Raw genomic sequence first — 17,312 nt, forward strand, 5'->3', positions numbered from 1 at the left:
GGTGGGGAAAAGCTTGATGTATTCAATAAACAATAAAGGAGCTAAGAAAAGAATAGTGCCAGAAAAGATTTGGGAGTTGAATGGCTTCATCACATGGGGCCTTCTAAGAATAGAAGAGAAGGGTTGGCAGGGAGGGTAGCTGGAGAGATACAAGTAGCCATGAAATAACCAGTTATATCTCCCTTTTGTAAGTGTGTTGTGTGTGTGTGTGTGTGTGTGTGTGTGTGTCTGCAGTGGTTTTATTTTTTTATGTGATGAAATTACTGTTCCTACTGATTCAAATAAATTATTGAAGGTAATATTATTTTTAGCCCGTTATCTTTAGTCTTTGAGTAGATAGGAAATAGGCTTGTTTGCTGAGAGAAAACAAGAAAATTGACAAAGGTATGATTGTAGCCCATTTAATTTCAGTCTTGACTGAATCCCCTGGATATCACATTGGTCATTAGAGATGGGGAATTTCATCTCATGTAAGTCTTTTCTTTTTCCCCACAGCAAAATCTGATGTTTCCTTTCTGTTAGGCTATAGGTTAAGCCAGTTGAACAGTTGTGGCAATGAAAACACATGCCCTCAAAACACCATAGGACTAAGTGCCTTCCAGCACTTGTGCCCCGTTATCCATCACTATTCTCAACTTGAGTATCTTCCGTCTCCAACTTTATTTACTATGCACTGAAAACTGAAAGTGCAAAATTATTATTTCCAGTATATAGCAAGATCCACCTCTAAAACAATTTAGTGTCCCGAAACACATTTTTGGACTGCTGAATAAAGCAGATGACAGAAACTGTGTCAAACATTTGATTGCTCGTTAAAATACCCTCAAAATACCTTGAATGTGACTACATGCATTTTGAAGCTCATCATGTATCAATAGGAATCCAATTCAAATTCTTAACATCCCTTCTAGAAGCTTTGAACTGATCAGGGCTTTGTCATGTTTCTCAGTTTTCCTTTCAGCAAGAGAACCACAATCTCTTCTGTCTATTAAATGACTAAAGTCTGTGCAATGTAATATCTTCAGAGAAAATGAACCTAACAGTTTGAGTCAATGGGAATAGGAATTTCATTTCTTAAAAAAAAGTAAGATGACACTTTCTCAAATTTAAAAATATAGACACATAAGACCTATAAAATGGAGACATGGCTAATCATGTTTATTGCCACTTGTCCCTCATGGGGGTAATGGTCCCAGACAAAACAGCTGTTCCCAACATTGCTAAAATTCCAGTGTCACCTTGTGTGACCACAGAATACGTAGACATGCATGTGAGGCAGCTGGGGGTATCAGGGTGAGATTTTGGAAACTAGCTCTCAAGTTTTATTTTCTAATTATTTCTCTTTTTCTCTCCCTATGGACAGTAGCAGGCCATTATTACTCACTTTCCGAGTTCCTATGTTTTTTACTAATAGTGGTAACATACATTATGGTTGAAAAGAATATTATATTTGTACAGTCACTGACTGCCTGTTTCATCTTGTGTTATGTTCTTGAAACCCACTATTAAGACATCTGGACTGACATGTGTTATTTACAGCGATGGTGAGACAGAATATTTGAAATCCTTGATCTGTGGTCACCAAACTTGTAATTAGTTGTGATAGTGCCTGGATTAAACATCATTTCTTTGTGTTGGGTAAACATTAAGGTTTGAGAAGTCAAAGGCCAATCAGATTTATTAGAACCTTAATTTGCAGAAAGGGAGATTTGTCTCCTAAATAATCTTATAGTTTGCATTTGATGACATAGTTTCCAAGAGGATCTCCATACTGTATTTAATTTTACTGCTGTATAACGTTGCAAGGTAGGCAAGAAGAGACTATTTTCATTCAATAAGAAAATTCTGGGTCCTGACGAATAAGGGGCTCAGCTCAATTTGTGCAGTCAGTTTTCTCTGCAGATCAGTAACTATAGCTTAGTATGATCAGAGGAAAGACTGAAGGAAATTATGTAACTAGAGAAGCAACAAGTTTTCAGCATTGTCTATGGGACCTAAAACATGGAAGAAAAGTTGGCAGAAAATAAGATTTGAAGAGTCTTCAGCTATGTCTGTAATGAATTCATGAAAAAGTAAAAATACCCAAAGCAAATATGGCAAAATTGTTAATATTTGACAACACAGGATTGTGGACTCATTGGAATGTATATTATTTTCGGTACTTTTCAGCATGCTTAGAATGCTTCAAATTCATTTTAAGAAACAGGAAAAACATTCTATGGAATTAGTAACAGTGCATATCACTGATTACTTCTTCACTGGCTGATATCATCAGTATCTTCTCCTTTGACTGAAATCCTTTGTGGAATGGGGCCACATGTTTTAAAACTAAAATTATTAACTATTTTTTTAGAACGTTCGTGAGCATACTCTCTATAACCATGGGGTTCAGTTGAGCCAAGAATTGTCATTTGTAGATTTATCATTAGTACCACCTATAGATAAGGGAGAAATCTTAACATCACACATTTGAGTTGAAAGTGAAGACCACAATCACCCAATTATTCCAGAGCTGTCCAGAACGTCCCCAGCTATTCGAGTTGCGCACTCGCTCTTGGCCTCTACGTAACTTGTCAGTGTATAAGCCAGTGCCACCAGCCTGGTTATCTTAAGTCCCAGCAGTATGCCTTGGAACTTGCATTTTCTCAACTCAGGAAGAGGTGTCATTCTACCAACACTTTTGAAGAGAATGAATGTTATCATCTAATTACAGCAAATGGAAACTCAAAGCATTCACAGGTGCAGGCTGCCTGTGGGGTCCATGTAAGCCAACTTTCCTCCAGATTTTGGTGGCATATTGAAAAATTCCTGAGGTCAGACAAGGGGATGGAGGCACGTTGTTCCTAAGGTATGATTTTTGTTGGTGGTGATCTTTTTAGGACACCACTGGATACAAATAATTTGTTTCACACATTCCCCTCCTTGCTAGTTTTCATGCCCCTGTGGCTTTTATCACCTTGTACTGGGTCATTGATGTTGCATCTGTGGGTGGCAAGGCACTCTAAAGATTCCTGCTGCTCCTTATATTGCAGGACACTGACAAATAATAGTTTTCCTTTTTTAGGACATACTGAGGAGAGATGAGTATGAAACATTTTATGGATGGATAAGCAGAATGGCAGCATTAGGGGAGGAATCATTTTTTTTCTAACTATCATGCCATAGAAATCAGTCAAAATGTCCCACTCTATCAATAAGGCAGTGGGCTTTACACCAATTAGGTTGATATCTGGGGAAATAAGCACCTTTAAAGATTTTTTTTCTGCCTTGGGAAGCAAAATGTTAAAAAGCGTGCAAGCTTCCTAGCATAATTTAGAAAATCTGCTTTTATGAAATGGGTTAATTATACCCATTGAATGCGTTCACTGTCACAGTCTCATCCTCCCACTTCTGTTCCAAAATGACAAGTGAAACCAGGGACTGTGCAATTTTGGAAAACAATCAGATCACATATTGAGTATTTTGCTTATTCATACAACCATAAATGGCCTATGCTTGAGTTCCCTCAATTACACAGCTCAGTATGCAGGCCAGAAGCAGACAAGCCCAGTTCAAGTGAGCACTTTCCTGGAATACACGAGGGAATGAGCTTGAAAAATGTCCAAAGTGGCAGATGTGAAAAATTCTCATTCAAGATCCAGAGCTGCCTTTGCTGCAATCCTTCACCTGTTAATCGCACTGCCTCTGAACTTGTGAACCAGGGATGCTAGCGATATCTTAGACTGAGACACTTAGGAGCTATAGATCTTTCAAGGTATGGTGCTAGTATATGCCAAGGTGGGAGAAAAACTAGTGAGACAAGACAAGATCATGGATCACAGCACTGCTCAGAATTTTCAGACATTCACCAAGAATAAGCATGTCGCTGCCAGCTTCCAACTAAACTGTTATTATCTTTTGTAGGGGAAATTCCCAAAAGATGTCCTTGATGAATGCTTAAACCATTGTACTGTATCACTTAAATTCTTCAGACTACTGCAATGCTAATACACCATCTCTTTTCCACAACAGAATACAATGGCACTATTGTAGTCTTAAGTGAAGGATATTTCATTTTCCCTGAGTGTGACAACTTTCCCACAACTGTTCTCCACTGCAATTTCATGCTCATTGGAGTTTCTGTGCACCAAAATCATCCCCAAGCAATATACTCTCTTGATTCACTAGTATTTTTCCACCTCCTTTGATTATATTTATTTTTTCTTTTCTTCCACCATCTTATAAGTGCTAAGGTTCCTTAGCCTTCATTTGGCGTTATTGAAACCTCAAAAGTTATTTAAGATGCTGGTTGAGATTGCTGACTTCCTTCCTTTTCCTTCTCAGCCTAACGCTGCTCGTTTCTTTCTCCTGCTCTTGTTCTAATAGAAGTCCTCCATGATTTTGAACTTCCCTGTGTCTCCGTGTTGTTCCTCTCTCTTATCCTTATCCTCCTCCCATTCTGGTCACTTTCCTCTTGACTCTACTTGTCATCCAAGTCTTTTTTTTTTTTTTTTGAGATGGAGTCTTTCTCTGTCTTTCAGGCTGAAGTGCAGTGGTGTGATATCAGCTAACTGTAACCTCTGCCTCCCAAGTTCCAGCAATTCTCCTGCCTCAGCCTCCAGATTAGCTGGGACTACAGGCGCACGCTACCATGCTCTGCTAATTTTTTGTATTTTAGTAGAGACAGGGTTTCACCATGTTGCCCAGGCTGTCCTCAAACTCCTGAGCTCAAGCAATCTGCCTGTCTCGGCCTCCCAAAGTGCTAGCATTGCAGGCGTGAGCCACTGTGCCCGGCCATTTCAAAAGGCCTATCTATACCAAGTCTCAGACCCTTCTTTGCTTGGCCCTTAGTGATTGTGTATCTCATTAATCCTGTGGTCTTTCACCACACAATGCCCTGCTCGATTTTTTAAAAACCAGCTTTAAGATGATTGGTATTTTATTTTCCCATCATCCTTCTCACTGTGAGGTGGTTTAAAGGAAAGAGTTAAAAGATCAAGGCCGTGGGGTCAGACAGACCTGAGTTGAAACCTAGCTCTTGTCTACTATTTATATGATCTTGAGTCAGATATTTAGTCTTTTGTTATGTGTAAAATAAGGAAACACCACCTCACTGGATTGCTGTAAGAGCTAAATGCAATAATGTATGTACCTGCCACACAGTTGTCACTTTCAAATGGTAACTATTGTTATCTATTAATATTTTTGTTATCATTTTCCTCATTTAATCATTATTTGCCATCTTCTCATCGTTTTTGTCTTTCTTTCCCAGGATTTAGGACCTACCGTTTCCAAGGCAAAAGGGTTATTTTTTCTCTTTTATTATCACCTGCATGTAAATTTTTCTTCTATCTGCTTTTCTCCCCTCCTTCCTATTTTCCTCTGTTAAAGTATTTATAGAGAAACTTCATCCATCTAAGAATGTTGGCCTAAATATATTCATATACATATTCATCATCTGGAAAAACTCATTAGATTCTATTTTCAATGTGAGCAAACGCACTTGAAAACATCTCTTTTAAATTGAGAGCATTCAAGTTGCATAACTGTATTCTTTTGTGTTGACCAATGAATGAAACAGATCCTTCAGATTAGCACTGAAACATGAATTTTCCCTGAGCTTATTTCCATTTGAGTCCCCACCACTTACAATCCAAATTAACCTGAAGACTTGGCTCACAAGTCATTTCTCAAAGCCTCTTTCCAGAAAGTTAAAGCCCTCAGCCTAATGGTGGTGGAGGCAGAGACGTAGTCTGCAGAGTCCCCGGCCACCCTTTCCTCCTTGGTGCTATCTTCTTCTGTCCTTAGCCCACAAGGGCCATCCCTTTATTCTTCTCCTTTTCTGTCCTACCCACCTTGCTCTTGGGAAAAATGTAATGAACAATTCACATGAATCTATTAGAATGGAATGATTTTGGACTTGGTTCAACCATTCGTGTGGTTTGGGGAAAAATCTCTTGGTTTTCCCATCTGTTAAATGGAAAATATAATAGTACCCACTTCAGTTGGTTACTATAAGAATCAAATAAGATAATGCATTTTACAGTCACATTACCCTACCACCCAAGAAAATATAAGTGAAAATACTTTTAGAATTTTGGTGTTTTAGACATGAAGTCTTTGCCCATGCCTATGTCCTGAATGGTACTACCTAGGTTTTCCTCTAGGATTTTTATGGTATTAGGTCTAACATTTATCCAGAGTTGTGAAAACATGAACCATTAGTATTACATCTCCTAGGAACATTTGCATTTGATCTGGCAATAAAACCTAACACCAAAAAAAAAATAATAATAAGACTTGCTTTAGGACATTTTGGGCATAGCCTGGAGAGTAGGCAAGATATTTGAAGGAAAAAGACCTCCTCCCAGGAACCTTTATGTTTTACCTATATCTGGCCTGCCCATGTTCCCTAGGGTGACCCAGTTAAACCCAAGTGTGTGAGCTTGAGGTCTCTATATTGAAATATAAAAATAATGTAAATACTCACTGAATCTGCTCTTGGCTTTAGGAATCACATTTTGTAGTTTAAGAGTTTCTACTAACTGTTGTGTTTTGTTTTTTGGTGTTTTGTTTTTCTTTTTGGTGGGGAGGAGGTGCTGGCATCCCTTTAATCACTAAAAATTCATAGCAGAAGCATTCTCAGAAAAAAAAATCCATTACAATTATAACTGCTTAATTTATGCAATTAAACCTCAAGAAACACTGAAAAAAAGTTTCATTTTGAGCAAATATTAAGACAGAGAAGGATGGGTAATTTTTTAAAAAAAGAAATTGAGTCCTCAAATATTTTCTATCTGAAGAACATTATTGGTTTTTTCCTCCAGAGTTACTTTACAACTTTATATATTATAATTCTGGTCCAAAAATCCATCAATGAGCTCTTTTCTACTTAACTGGAGCTCACTATAGCTGTGCTTTCAATTAAGTAGTCACATTCTTAGGTTAATCTAAATCTTTTGGTCTTGTCTTATAAAAATTTGGAAGCAGCAAGCCCTTTGCTCTGTTTGATACCATATCTAACTAAAACGAAAACCAACAAGCAAAAACTTGGCTTTCTCCACAGACTTTTTCTTATAAAAGCAATGATTCTACCGAATTCAACAAACATTTGGTGCTGGTGATGGGGGAGAGATACTGCAGACTGTATTGTAATGAGGTTAAAAGGCTCATGCCTGTAATCCCAGCACTTTGGGAGGCCGAGGCGGGTGGATCATGAGGTCAGGAGATCGAGACCATCCTGGCTAACATGGTGAAACCCCGTCTCTACTAAAAATAGAAAAAAATTAGTCAGGCGTGGTGGCGGGCGCCTGTAGTCCCAGCTACTCGGGAGGCTGAGGCAGGAGAATGGCATGAACCTGGGAGGTGGAGCTTGCAGTGAGCCAAGATGGTGCCACTGCACTCCAACCTGGGCGATAGAGCGAGACTCTGTCTCAAAAATAAATAAATAAATAAATAAATAAATAAATAAATAAAGGATGAAAACTCCTTGCCCTCACAAAGTTTTTGTTGCAACTGGGAATAGAAACGTACATAAGCCACTATACTCAATGTAAATGTGCTTTACTAAGTTACGTATAATGTGTTATAGATGGAAACATAAATGAGAGAAAAACTCATTTGACATTACCTTTTCCAACCATTATTATTGCTTCATCTCACCATTCCTGTGTCTGAAGTTAGGCTTCCTAATGACTGCTTTTTTTTTTTTTTTCTTGAATACAAAGGGAAAAATAATTACTGATCTCTACTTTTTTACAAGCCATTAGAACACTGGAAAGGTTTCTTGAAAATTAGTCCAAAGACTTTCCAACAAGCATTCTGTTCTTACAGAAAAGCTATTTTTTAACACTTTTGAAGAGCGTTGGTTAGTACAACTTCCTTCACAGAGGTTTTTGGTATTTCAAAGATTGTTCTTGAATTTAATTGAAAACCCACAGGGCCAAAAGCAGTTGTATGTAACCTGAAAATATGTATTTTTGAGTCCTGAAAAATGCTTCCAATAGGAGACTGAAGAGCTATGGTGCATAAGTGGCATTCAGATGGCTCAGGGAGAGTCAGTCACTAGAGATGAAGAGGTACAGGGTACTTTTAGAGATAAGGGAGAAAGGAAAAGAGTTCAGGATTGAAGATCAGGAAGTGAGCAGGGGATTTGACTAAGGAGCCACAGAGACCCTGATTCACAGTATGCAGGCTGTGCTGAAGCCAGATCAGAAGGCTCAAACTCTGACTTGAACAGACAGCTTATGGCAAAGAACAATGAGGGAAAAAAAAGGCAAAAATATTGCTCTTTAAGCTGAGCATACCTGGTGAATTGGCTAAAAAGTGAAAATGCAGCTAAGACTAGGACTAAGGATTATGGTTTTTAACAGAGAACTCTTCCCAACTTCTAAACTTTGGGAATGTGCAGCCAAAACTGAAATCTACTAAGGGAATGATCATGCAAATAACTCATCATTTTTACACTATGCGTCTGACAAGTCCGGTGGCAGACATCATGGTATTTCTGTTTTCCACCTCCAGCAAGATTTAAGCCAAAAACTATTTAAAAGCTGCTAGAACTATTGCTGAGAGTATATACTTCCCAAATTAAATATAGCTTTAATTCACTTTATCACACCTGCTGTAGTTCTTTGCAGTAAGAAACGACATCAGGATCTCTATCCATACCAGGTTTATAGGCCTCTCAGATAATTATGAATCAGTACAGTTGGGTTCTGAACAGTTGTTTCTCCCTGGAGTTCATTAGCATTTTTTAGCTGCTCTGTAATTGTATACTCACCACATTAATCCAGATGTCCTATATCTCCCAATCCCATACAAATATAGTAAAGCAAATCTCCATAAAAGGTAGACATTGTATAACCATGACTTGTGTACAACCATGTTGCGGGTCACTATTATAAGCAAGATATTGGGACATTTTTCCTTTCCATAAACCTTTAACCACTTTTCCTAGTAGAGCTCCTAAGAGCATTAGCCAAGGCTGACATACCCTCTGCAGTTGGCCTCTCTTCACCACTGGGCCTGGGTCGTCTAAGTGTCTTTTGATGGGTCCTTGTAAATGCAAACCTTAGAGAAAGGATTCTGTCAACTGCCCTAGAGCATCTACAACACCATGTGATGCCGAGAGATCTGTCACTTACCACAAGTCTTTAACTTCTTTCTTGGAGTTAACAGTCTGCAAGATAGACAACTCTTGCTAAACTTGGAAACAACTCCTTGGATCTTCTCCAGCCATGTTTCCTACCAGAATAGAAGATAGAAAAATAGCACATTTCTTGGGATGTGGCTGGTAGGATAGCCACCAATTCTGAAACCCCAGGGTTGTTTTCCAATTGTAAACAGAGTTGCTTTTGCCATTTAAATGCATAGAGCTTATTTATGACCACTATCTTTGACAGCTTTAGAGCAACCAAGTGAGACAGTGCCTCACTGTCTATAGTCAGAGTAGAGGGGGGCTTCCAGAAGACTCTAATTGGTGCCTCTTTCCAGTCTCTGAAGGGTTCCTTTGGACCACTAGGAGAGTTTGTATAAAGTATTGCCTGCAGGGTAGACTGTTGGCTGTAAATTTCTGTTACATTAAACTTGGAATTCGTGGTACCCAAACTATCCCAGTGACTAAAAAAGTGAGAAAGAAAGTGTCATCATAAATGCTCATGATGAGATTAAGTGGTAGAACCTAAAACTGCAAATCAAACCCATTTCGAGTACTACTTTGGAGATATGACATTTTGTGACAAAAACAGAACATATGAAAATGTAGAAGTAATTGTTATGGGTTTATTAATCTTGTGGATATTTGAATGATAATGTTCAACCTTTTTTGTAGCCTCATTGCTCTTGGCATTGTTTTTAGTGAGTTTTGCCCTTGCCTTTGTTTTTAGAGGGAGCAGTTGTACTGAGCCACGCATGTTCTCCCACTCCACCCCCAGTGGTAAGCTCAGCAGCAGCCAGATCAGGATCCTGAATGAGAAGTATATACTTTGCTTATGAAATACAGCTATCCTCTGTTTGCAGATGACCAGTCTGTAAAGGATCTTTCATCCAATTTTTTACAAATCATTATCGTTCTATTGTTTTTACTGTTCTCATTTACCCTGCTACCTGTTTTATGCTATGCAAACCCTACCACACATTTGCTTTCCTGCTTCTTTTCCTTACTGCCTCCCAGAACCTTTTGAGGGGCTTCACACTTCTTGTATCTCAGACCACCTGCTCTCCCACCCTCTACAAACAAATATAGGATACATTTGAATACAGTCACAGACTAGGAGAAATGTTTTGTAATATTCAGGGACAATCTCCCTAACATGGGTTAAGACACTGTATGAACACAGATGGGAGATACAAGGAGACGATAAAGGGGCCTCTCTCAACTACACGGTAGGGCTACAGTGAAAGGTAATGTGCTTACTTTCTCACCTCCTGCACCAAGCACAGTGCAGGAGTGTGGTACTTGGCAGAAGTGCTATGTACAAGTTTTGTTGATTTTTTTTCAATTTCAGTAAACAGAACATAGAAGAGTGATCACCCAGTGTTCTCTAGGGTACACACATCATCATGATAAGAAAATTACTGCAACAGTGATTTTTTGCCTAGTTTGCCTTTAAGTTAAGACAGTAGAGTAGACAAGAGCTGGCTTTGGGCCCAACGCTGATGTTAAGTATTAGCCCTACCACTTGCCAGCGGTGTGACCTTGGACCAGTTAAACATTTCCAACCCTCATTTTCTTTATCTTTGAATCAGAGAGAATGATGGGACATTCCTCATGTGTCCTAGTAAGGACTAAATTAGTTAACTCCTGCTGTAATGCCTGGCACATAATAAGCACTATATAAATGTTTGCTATTGGTCAGGCCCGCTGGCTCACGCCTGTAACCCCAGCACTTTGGGAGGCCAAGGCAGGTGAATCACTTGAGGTCAGGAGTTCGAGACCAGCCTGGCCAACATGGTGAAACCCTACCTCTACTAAAAATGCAAAAATTAGCCAGGCATGGTAGCACATGCCTGTAGTCTCAGCTACTCGGGAGACTAAGGCACGAGAATCCCTTGAACCTGGGAGGCAGAGGTTGCAGTGAGCTGAGATCGTGTCACTGCACTCCAACCTGGGTGACAGAGTGAGACTCTGTCTCAAAAAAAAAAAAAACAACAAAAAAGTTTGCTATTATTATTTCACTGATTCTGCTACTCTATTTGGGAGACTGTATTATTAATTGTTATGCTATATTTAAGAGCCGTAATAATTAAGACTCTCTCTTTTAACTAGATTGAATATGTATGAAGTTAAATTTACCTACTCCATCACTGTTCTTTGATCGAATCAGCCTTGTCATCAACACACATTCACCAAATGCCTACTATACATATACTCCTAAGCCACCTGTTAATGCTACTATATATCGTGTCTAAAATTCCTCCTTGCCTCATTATATATTTGCAGAAGGATCAATATGTATGGAACCTCATGTCTCCTGACTTTCAAGAATAAGATCTTAACTTGCATGTTCTCGGCTAGATACTTTGTGTAACAACCCCCACCCCCAACTCAATGATTACTTTCTTCATTACTTCCTCTAACTGACCTAGAATTCTTTACACAATGCTGGCTGATGAAAGTTTCATGAAAAATATATAATGCCATAAGAATTCTCTTCTTACAATAGCTCCGTTATTGTTTCAGCAAGGTAACAGCATCGTTTGTCTTTCCAATCATAGGCAACACCATTACTCCTGAGGCCCATTATTTTCTCAAGAATTATACCAACCTGCTTCTAAGTATCCATCACCTCATTCTTGTGCCCTTTATGTTTAGTGGCACAATGCAAAGGTTTCATATTAGAAGAGATCTTCAGTCACAAGCTGCTCATAAGAAACACCTGGTGTAAATGTTAACCAACATTAATCTTTTCTGTATACCTAAGGTGTTACCTGTATCAGTGAGCGCAGCTAACGATTGCTTCTTAAAATTTTTCTCCACTTTTCAAAACTTTCATTCCCTTTGAAAAATAATAATCTTTGTATAATGGTGCTGTTTGATTTTGGCTAATCATCTTCCTTCTAGGTCTTATCTTCTAAGGTAACATGTTAAAAACTTGGTCTCTGTAATATTTTCTCTCCTCCTAGCTTTTGAGGTCTGGATGAAATATGCAATCTCTTTTCTGAGATAGTTGAACCTATTTGACTTGAATTACTTAATCTAAAATAATGCTAACCTTTGTGGTTTTTATGGCTCTCACCCCAAAATGTAATCCGTGAAAAACCTGGAAAAGTCTTCTCTTCCTTTCTTCCTAGAAGCCTTAGAGACAGCCAAATGTCTTTGCTTCTTTCCTATCCACTCCAAGCCCAGCATAGTGCTTACTGAATTATTTCCAGGTCAACTGAAAACTATCAATATTTAAATTTCTTAAGTCTGAGATTTTATAGCAGACATCTTTTTTCTGGCCCAAAAGTCCATGTGCACCCCATTTTCATACAACTAATTTAAAAAAGTAAAGCAATAGAAAAACATTTTTTCCCGTATTTACTAAGTTAATAGCATGTGGGAACACACAGTTCTATAGTACATTGATCAAAATCCTGTGAGAAGTGCCAAAAATAAACAGAAGAGCTATAACCTCTTCTCTGGGAGGGTCTTATGGGTATAATTCCTTTTAATAAAGAATATGCTGATGGCTGACCTTCTGGTAAAATGTTACATGCTCCCACTTAGGACCTCTTTTTGGATTCATGCAGGATTTAACCTAGAAATATCTTAGGAGCCTGATGATAAGTTAATGCCCATGTATTTCTCTATTAATCAGAATATTTGACTAAATAGATACTTCCTTTTTCTTCACTATATGATTTCAAGAGTTCTTAGATATATTATTTAAATATGCATTGTTTTGGTAAATGTGTATATATTTGTCTTTGATTTGTTTATAATACAGGGACCTCCTGGAATACAAGGAATACACCAGACTCTTGGTGGATATTATAACAATGATAACAAGGTATGGCTTCTTTTTTCCCATAATTTATAATACATAGAAATTTTATGTGATTGTATTTTTGAAAAAAACATATTAATTCCTAACTTCTCAGACTTTTATACATGATCACATGCATTTAAACATCTTTCCATGCTGAAAGCTATGTTTTCAAAAACAAAAACAAAAAAATATTTTGCTCAGTATCTTACAGATCTAGGATTTTATCCTAGTAAGTGTTTTAAAAATTTTGTTCAAAGTTTGTTAATGCAAAACATGGTGTTCTGCCATTGATGATATCATAGATCTAGCCTCTCTGAGGGCAGAAAGAAATTATTTGATAGTTCGAAGCTCTGGGTAGCACAACAGGTGATAGACTTCTTATCAAAACCAATAGGTGCGGCACCAAAATCTCAAGCAAATATTTCCATACTACAGTTCAAGAATGAGAGTCCCCACCTTTCAGGGGGAACTACGTTTAATTTCCCCAAGGTTTTATTAAATTACATTTGGGATAGGTAGAATGCTGACGTGGAAGCACCCAAATGGCAAAAGCAAGAGAGTTTTGTTCCAGATTCTACAAGGAGCACAACAGAGTGGCAGCCAAGAGAAGATCTAGGTGAGATCATTGATTGAGTCATCATTCAATGACAAATATTTGCGGTCTGATCACTTTGTGTGAGGCATTCTGTCCACTAATTAGGATACCTTGTATACCTAATGGTTCATCATTGATTTCTTGCACCACAGGAAGAATTGGAGACACTTACCTTTATGTCTTTCTTTCCTATGTTCTTACTTTCCCTTCCTGTAATTTTTTCTGAGTTTTTACTCCTCTGTGTTTAGAAATCCCAAAGAGACACTATATGCCAAAAAAATTTGTTAAATGGCTAGCTAACTAATTATAAAATCCAGTTTCTCTTTCATCAGAACAAGGTCAACATAAAGACTTAGATAATTTATGGTTGACAAATTTAAAATCAAATGTGAAAAGTTTTTTATACCTTATAAATTTGATAGTGATGCTATTTTAAATTCCTTCATTTATTTAGGTTTTCCAGGGAGTATTATATTAGGAGGAATGTTTGGGATATATTTCATGTTTCTTTATTAGACATTTCTTTAATAGAACTGTACTAGCTTTTTCAAAATATTAAGGCTTAGCACAAGTGGAAAAAAGAATGCTGAAGCATGTTTAAATTTAATCAATTTAATGACACCTATAATGACACCTGCTGTTATAAAATAGGATTTATCATAAATGCTTCAAAATAATGAGAATAAGTTGGCTCTGATGACACAGTGTCAGCTAGAAAAACTTAAAGAACACACTGTATTACTATCGCCCTTGGTATAAAATATACCGAGTTGCTACTCAGCTACTTAAATATTTGCTATCCCTTGCAAAACTTTTAAAGCTCTCATCTTTACAGGTCTCCCAACAGTACTTCTCTATACAGTTTATCTTGCTGATGAGTCAGTTTTCCCTTAAATGAAGATATATAGAGCATTTATATTTTAGAGCCTAAAGTTGAGAATGTAAATTTTTAAACTTTAAGGTTATATTTCAAAAAAACTGGAGGCTGACCAGAGCAACTGAGTGGAAAATCTTGCTAGTAACAAACCAGTACTTTGAACTTAGTTATTAACTCACCTGAAAGAACCTGTTACTCTTATTGCCATTACAGAATAGAGGCTCACAGGTATTTAGTCCACATGTTCTTTAAATGTGACTTTAAAGCTGGAGTACAACTAGGTAAAGAGAAGAGAGTATAGCTGTTATCCCAAATGATGCATTGTAACCATTTAACATTAGAGGCTTTAGATCCATCTGTGAATTAAGGGAAGATAGCTTACCAAACACTTTATTCTGTTTCCTTTCAGAGTAGTTAGAGCTCTTACACCAAGGCCCCACTGGGAAGGATGGAGGTAGCGGGACCCACCTTCCCAGTGCCCACACTGCCCCATGCTTCTGTATTGTAACCACCTCCTCCTCGCCCTCAGCTTCACAAAGGAAAAGCCAGATGTGCTGTGATTAGCACGATGCATGTTTTCCATTGGCATTGTCTCCACCACCTACCCCTGTCTGTTTTTGGACACTGAGGTTGTTTCATTTTGCAATTTGTAGCGTGTCGGATGGTCTGACTGTAGCAAATAAGCACAGAGAGAAGCGGGGCCTAAGTGAAACCTTCCTAAGGATTAAATAATGGACCATGTATTGAGACATAGCAAGTGACACTCCAAGGTTAAAATAATCTTCCCTTTTAAATTGGCATTGATTTATGTGATGTCTGCACTGGAGCCCTGGACCTCAGCTCTTCAACTCACAGTGGCTTCAACAGTCACACAGCCCAAATTCTGCTCAAGCAACTACCCATGGGAGAATGAGTAACAGACTACTCATAAACTGCCCCTCCTCATTCCGAACTCAAAGAGCCCATGGTTCATTTTCCGGTCCCAGGATGCTCACTTCCCCTCTGGCCCCCATACAGGAACTGATCTTTTCCTCTACTATTTTCCTCATGTCATCGGGAGGGAGAAGCTCAGGTATAAGAAACCCTCTCTCCTCACAGCACAAATCAAAAAGGGGATGGAGAAGAAAAAAAAAGCAAATGAGGAAGAAAGAAAAAGCAAATGAGGAATAGAGAGACAGCCTAAGGAGTGAGGTTAGGAAGATGATATGAGTGTGTTTATGTGGATTTTTGCATGCCCACTTATGGATGCAAATAATAAAAACTAGATTTCTCTCTCTACCACAAAAATAATATGCAAAACAGCTGCTCCCATTCTGTAAAATTGTTTGCAAAGAAGCAACAGTGCTGAGCATATTCTTCCCCTCAAGGAAAATCTGCTCATGATCCAGTAAACTGCACTTCATTGTTTCCAGCTCTGGGGGTTTTAATAAAAATTTGATAGGCTCTGTCAACTACCGAAGCCACAGACCCACAGTTCCTTACTACACTTTAGATGGAGGAAAAAAACACATTTTATCTGCGGAGGCCAAGTACTGGCGGATTTTACATTTGATGTTGTTTTTAAAGATCCATATTGAAAATGCAGAGTTGTGTTATCTTACATCACCACACTCGGTCTCAGCTGTTGGAGATTGATGCAGTGCCTCCCAGCAACCAATTCTTGTATTCATTTCTCCAAATTGTTGATCCAAAAATAAAACCAATTTGCTAGCAAAATAATCTATTTTTCTTTTCACATATTAAATCATAACTTCACTTTAATATCCACAGACTAGAAAGGACAGAAAGCCTTTATCCAAAATCCAATATTCAAGGCCTTTCCAAGCAGTGAGTTAAACCCAATGATGGCATATAAAGTGAAGACTCCCTTGGAGACACTGCAGGCAACCTTTCTGAGCCCAGAAGATTGAGAAATAAAGTTTAGGTTCTAACTTCATCGCTTTCCTTCCCTGTGCCCCAGGCTCCACTGGCTTTGAGGAACATTGTGGACTTAGGCACAGACATATGGACTTTCAGATGTTGGTTTGATTTCAGACAGCCTCCCAACTCACCTGAGTCTTCCCTTCCTTTCATGACCCTCCACACTTGTGGCTGGTGAAATGGTTTTTTGCAGTTAACTAAGAAGTTGGGCTTTGAGCCAGCCTTAGGCCTTATTTTCAAACGAGCACAGCTTTCCTAGCCCACATATTATGTTTTAACTTGCTACAGCTGCCACAACAAAATATCACAAACTGAGTGACCTAAACAACAGAAATATATCATCTCACGGTTCTGGAGGCCAGAAGTCAAGACGAAGGTGTTGGCAGGGCCGTGTTATCTCCAAAGGCACTAGGGAGGAATGGCTTCCAGGTCTCTCTCCTAGCCTTGGGTCGTTCCTTGGCCATCTTCACGTGGTGTTCTCCCTGCGTGCATGTCTCTATAAAGTTTCCCTTTTTATAAGGATATAGTCTTGTTGGATTAGGAGCCCAACCTACTCCAGCATGTCCTCATCTTAACTACTTATTACTAATTATTAATTACATCTGCAATGACCCTATTAGCAAATAAGTTCACATTCTGAAGTCCTGGGTGTTATAGTTTATACATATATATCGGAGTGGGAGGTACACAATTTCAACCTATAAAAAACAACCTGGTTTTTCTGAACTTTATGTCCCCTCATGCCTAGGATATTACAGCAAGTTCCCCAAAGGCTAACCCTGGGGATTTGTAATGACTCCATACCCTAGGAAGGAGTTCATATCCTTAGGTTCTTTTATTAGTTGAACAGTAGAAAATTGCTGATATTTTACTCTCTGGGGCCTATAAAAATGGTCATCTCATGTGGTTCAATCCATGATATATCTAGGTACATTCTCTTCTTTCCAGAGAAAATCCTCTTTAAGAC

The 17,312-nt window shown here is 38.4% G+C and overlaps 1 protein-coding gene across 1 annotated transcript in view; it reads left to right on the forward strand.

Moving 5' to 3' along the window:
• The window catches only part of COL19A1 (collagen type XIX alpha 1 chain), a 334,506-nt gene that overhangs the window by 233,057 nt on the left and 84,137 nt on the right, over positions 1-17,312 (forward strand). The window contains exon 18 of the mRNA XM_008013598.3: positions 12,912-12,974. Within this exon, the coding sequence (XP_008011789.3) occupies positions 12,912-12,974 (63 nt within the window). The remainder of the gene's footprint in view (positions 1-12,911; positions 12,975-17,312) is intronic.

The sequence above is a fragment of the Chlorocebus sabaeus genome, chromosome 17 (genome assembly GCF_047675955.1).
Source record: "Chlorocebus sabaeus isolate Y175 chromosome 17, mChlSab1.0.hap1, whole genome shotgun sequence".
Taxonomy (NCBI): Eukaryota; Metazoa; Chordata; class Mammalia; order Primates; family Cercopithecidae; genus Chlorocebus; species Chlorocebus sabaeus.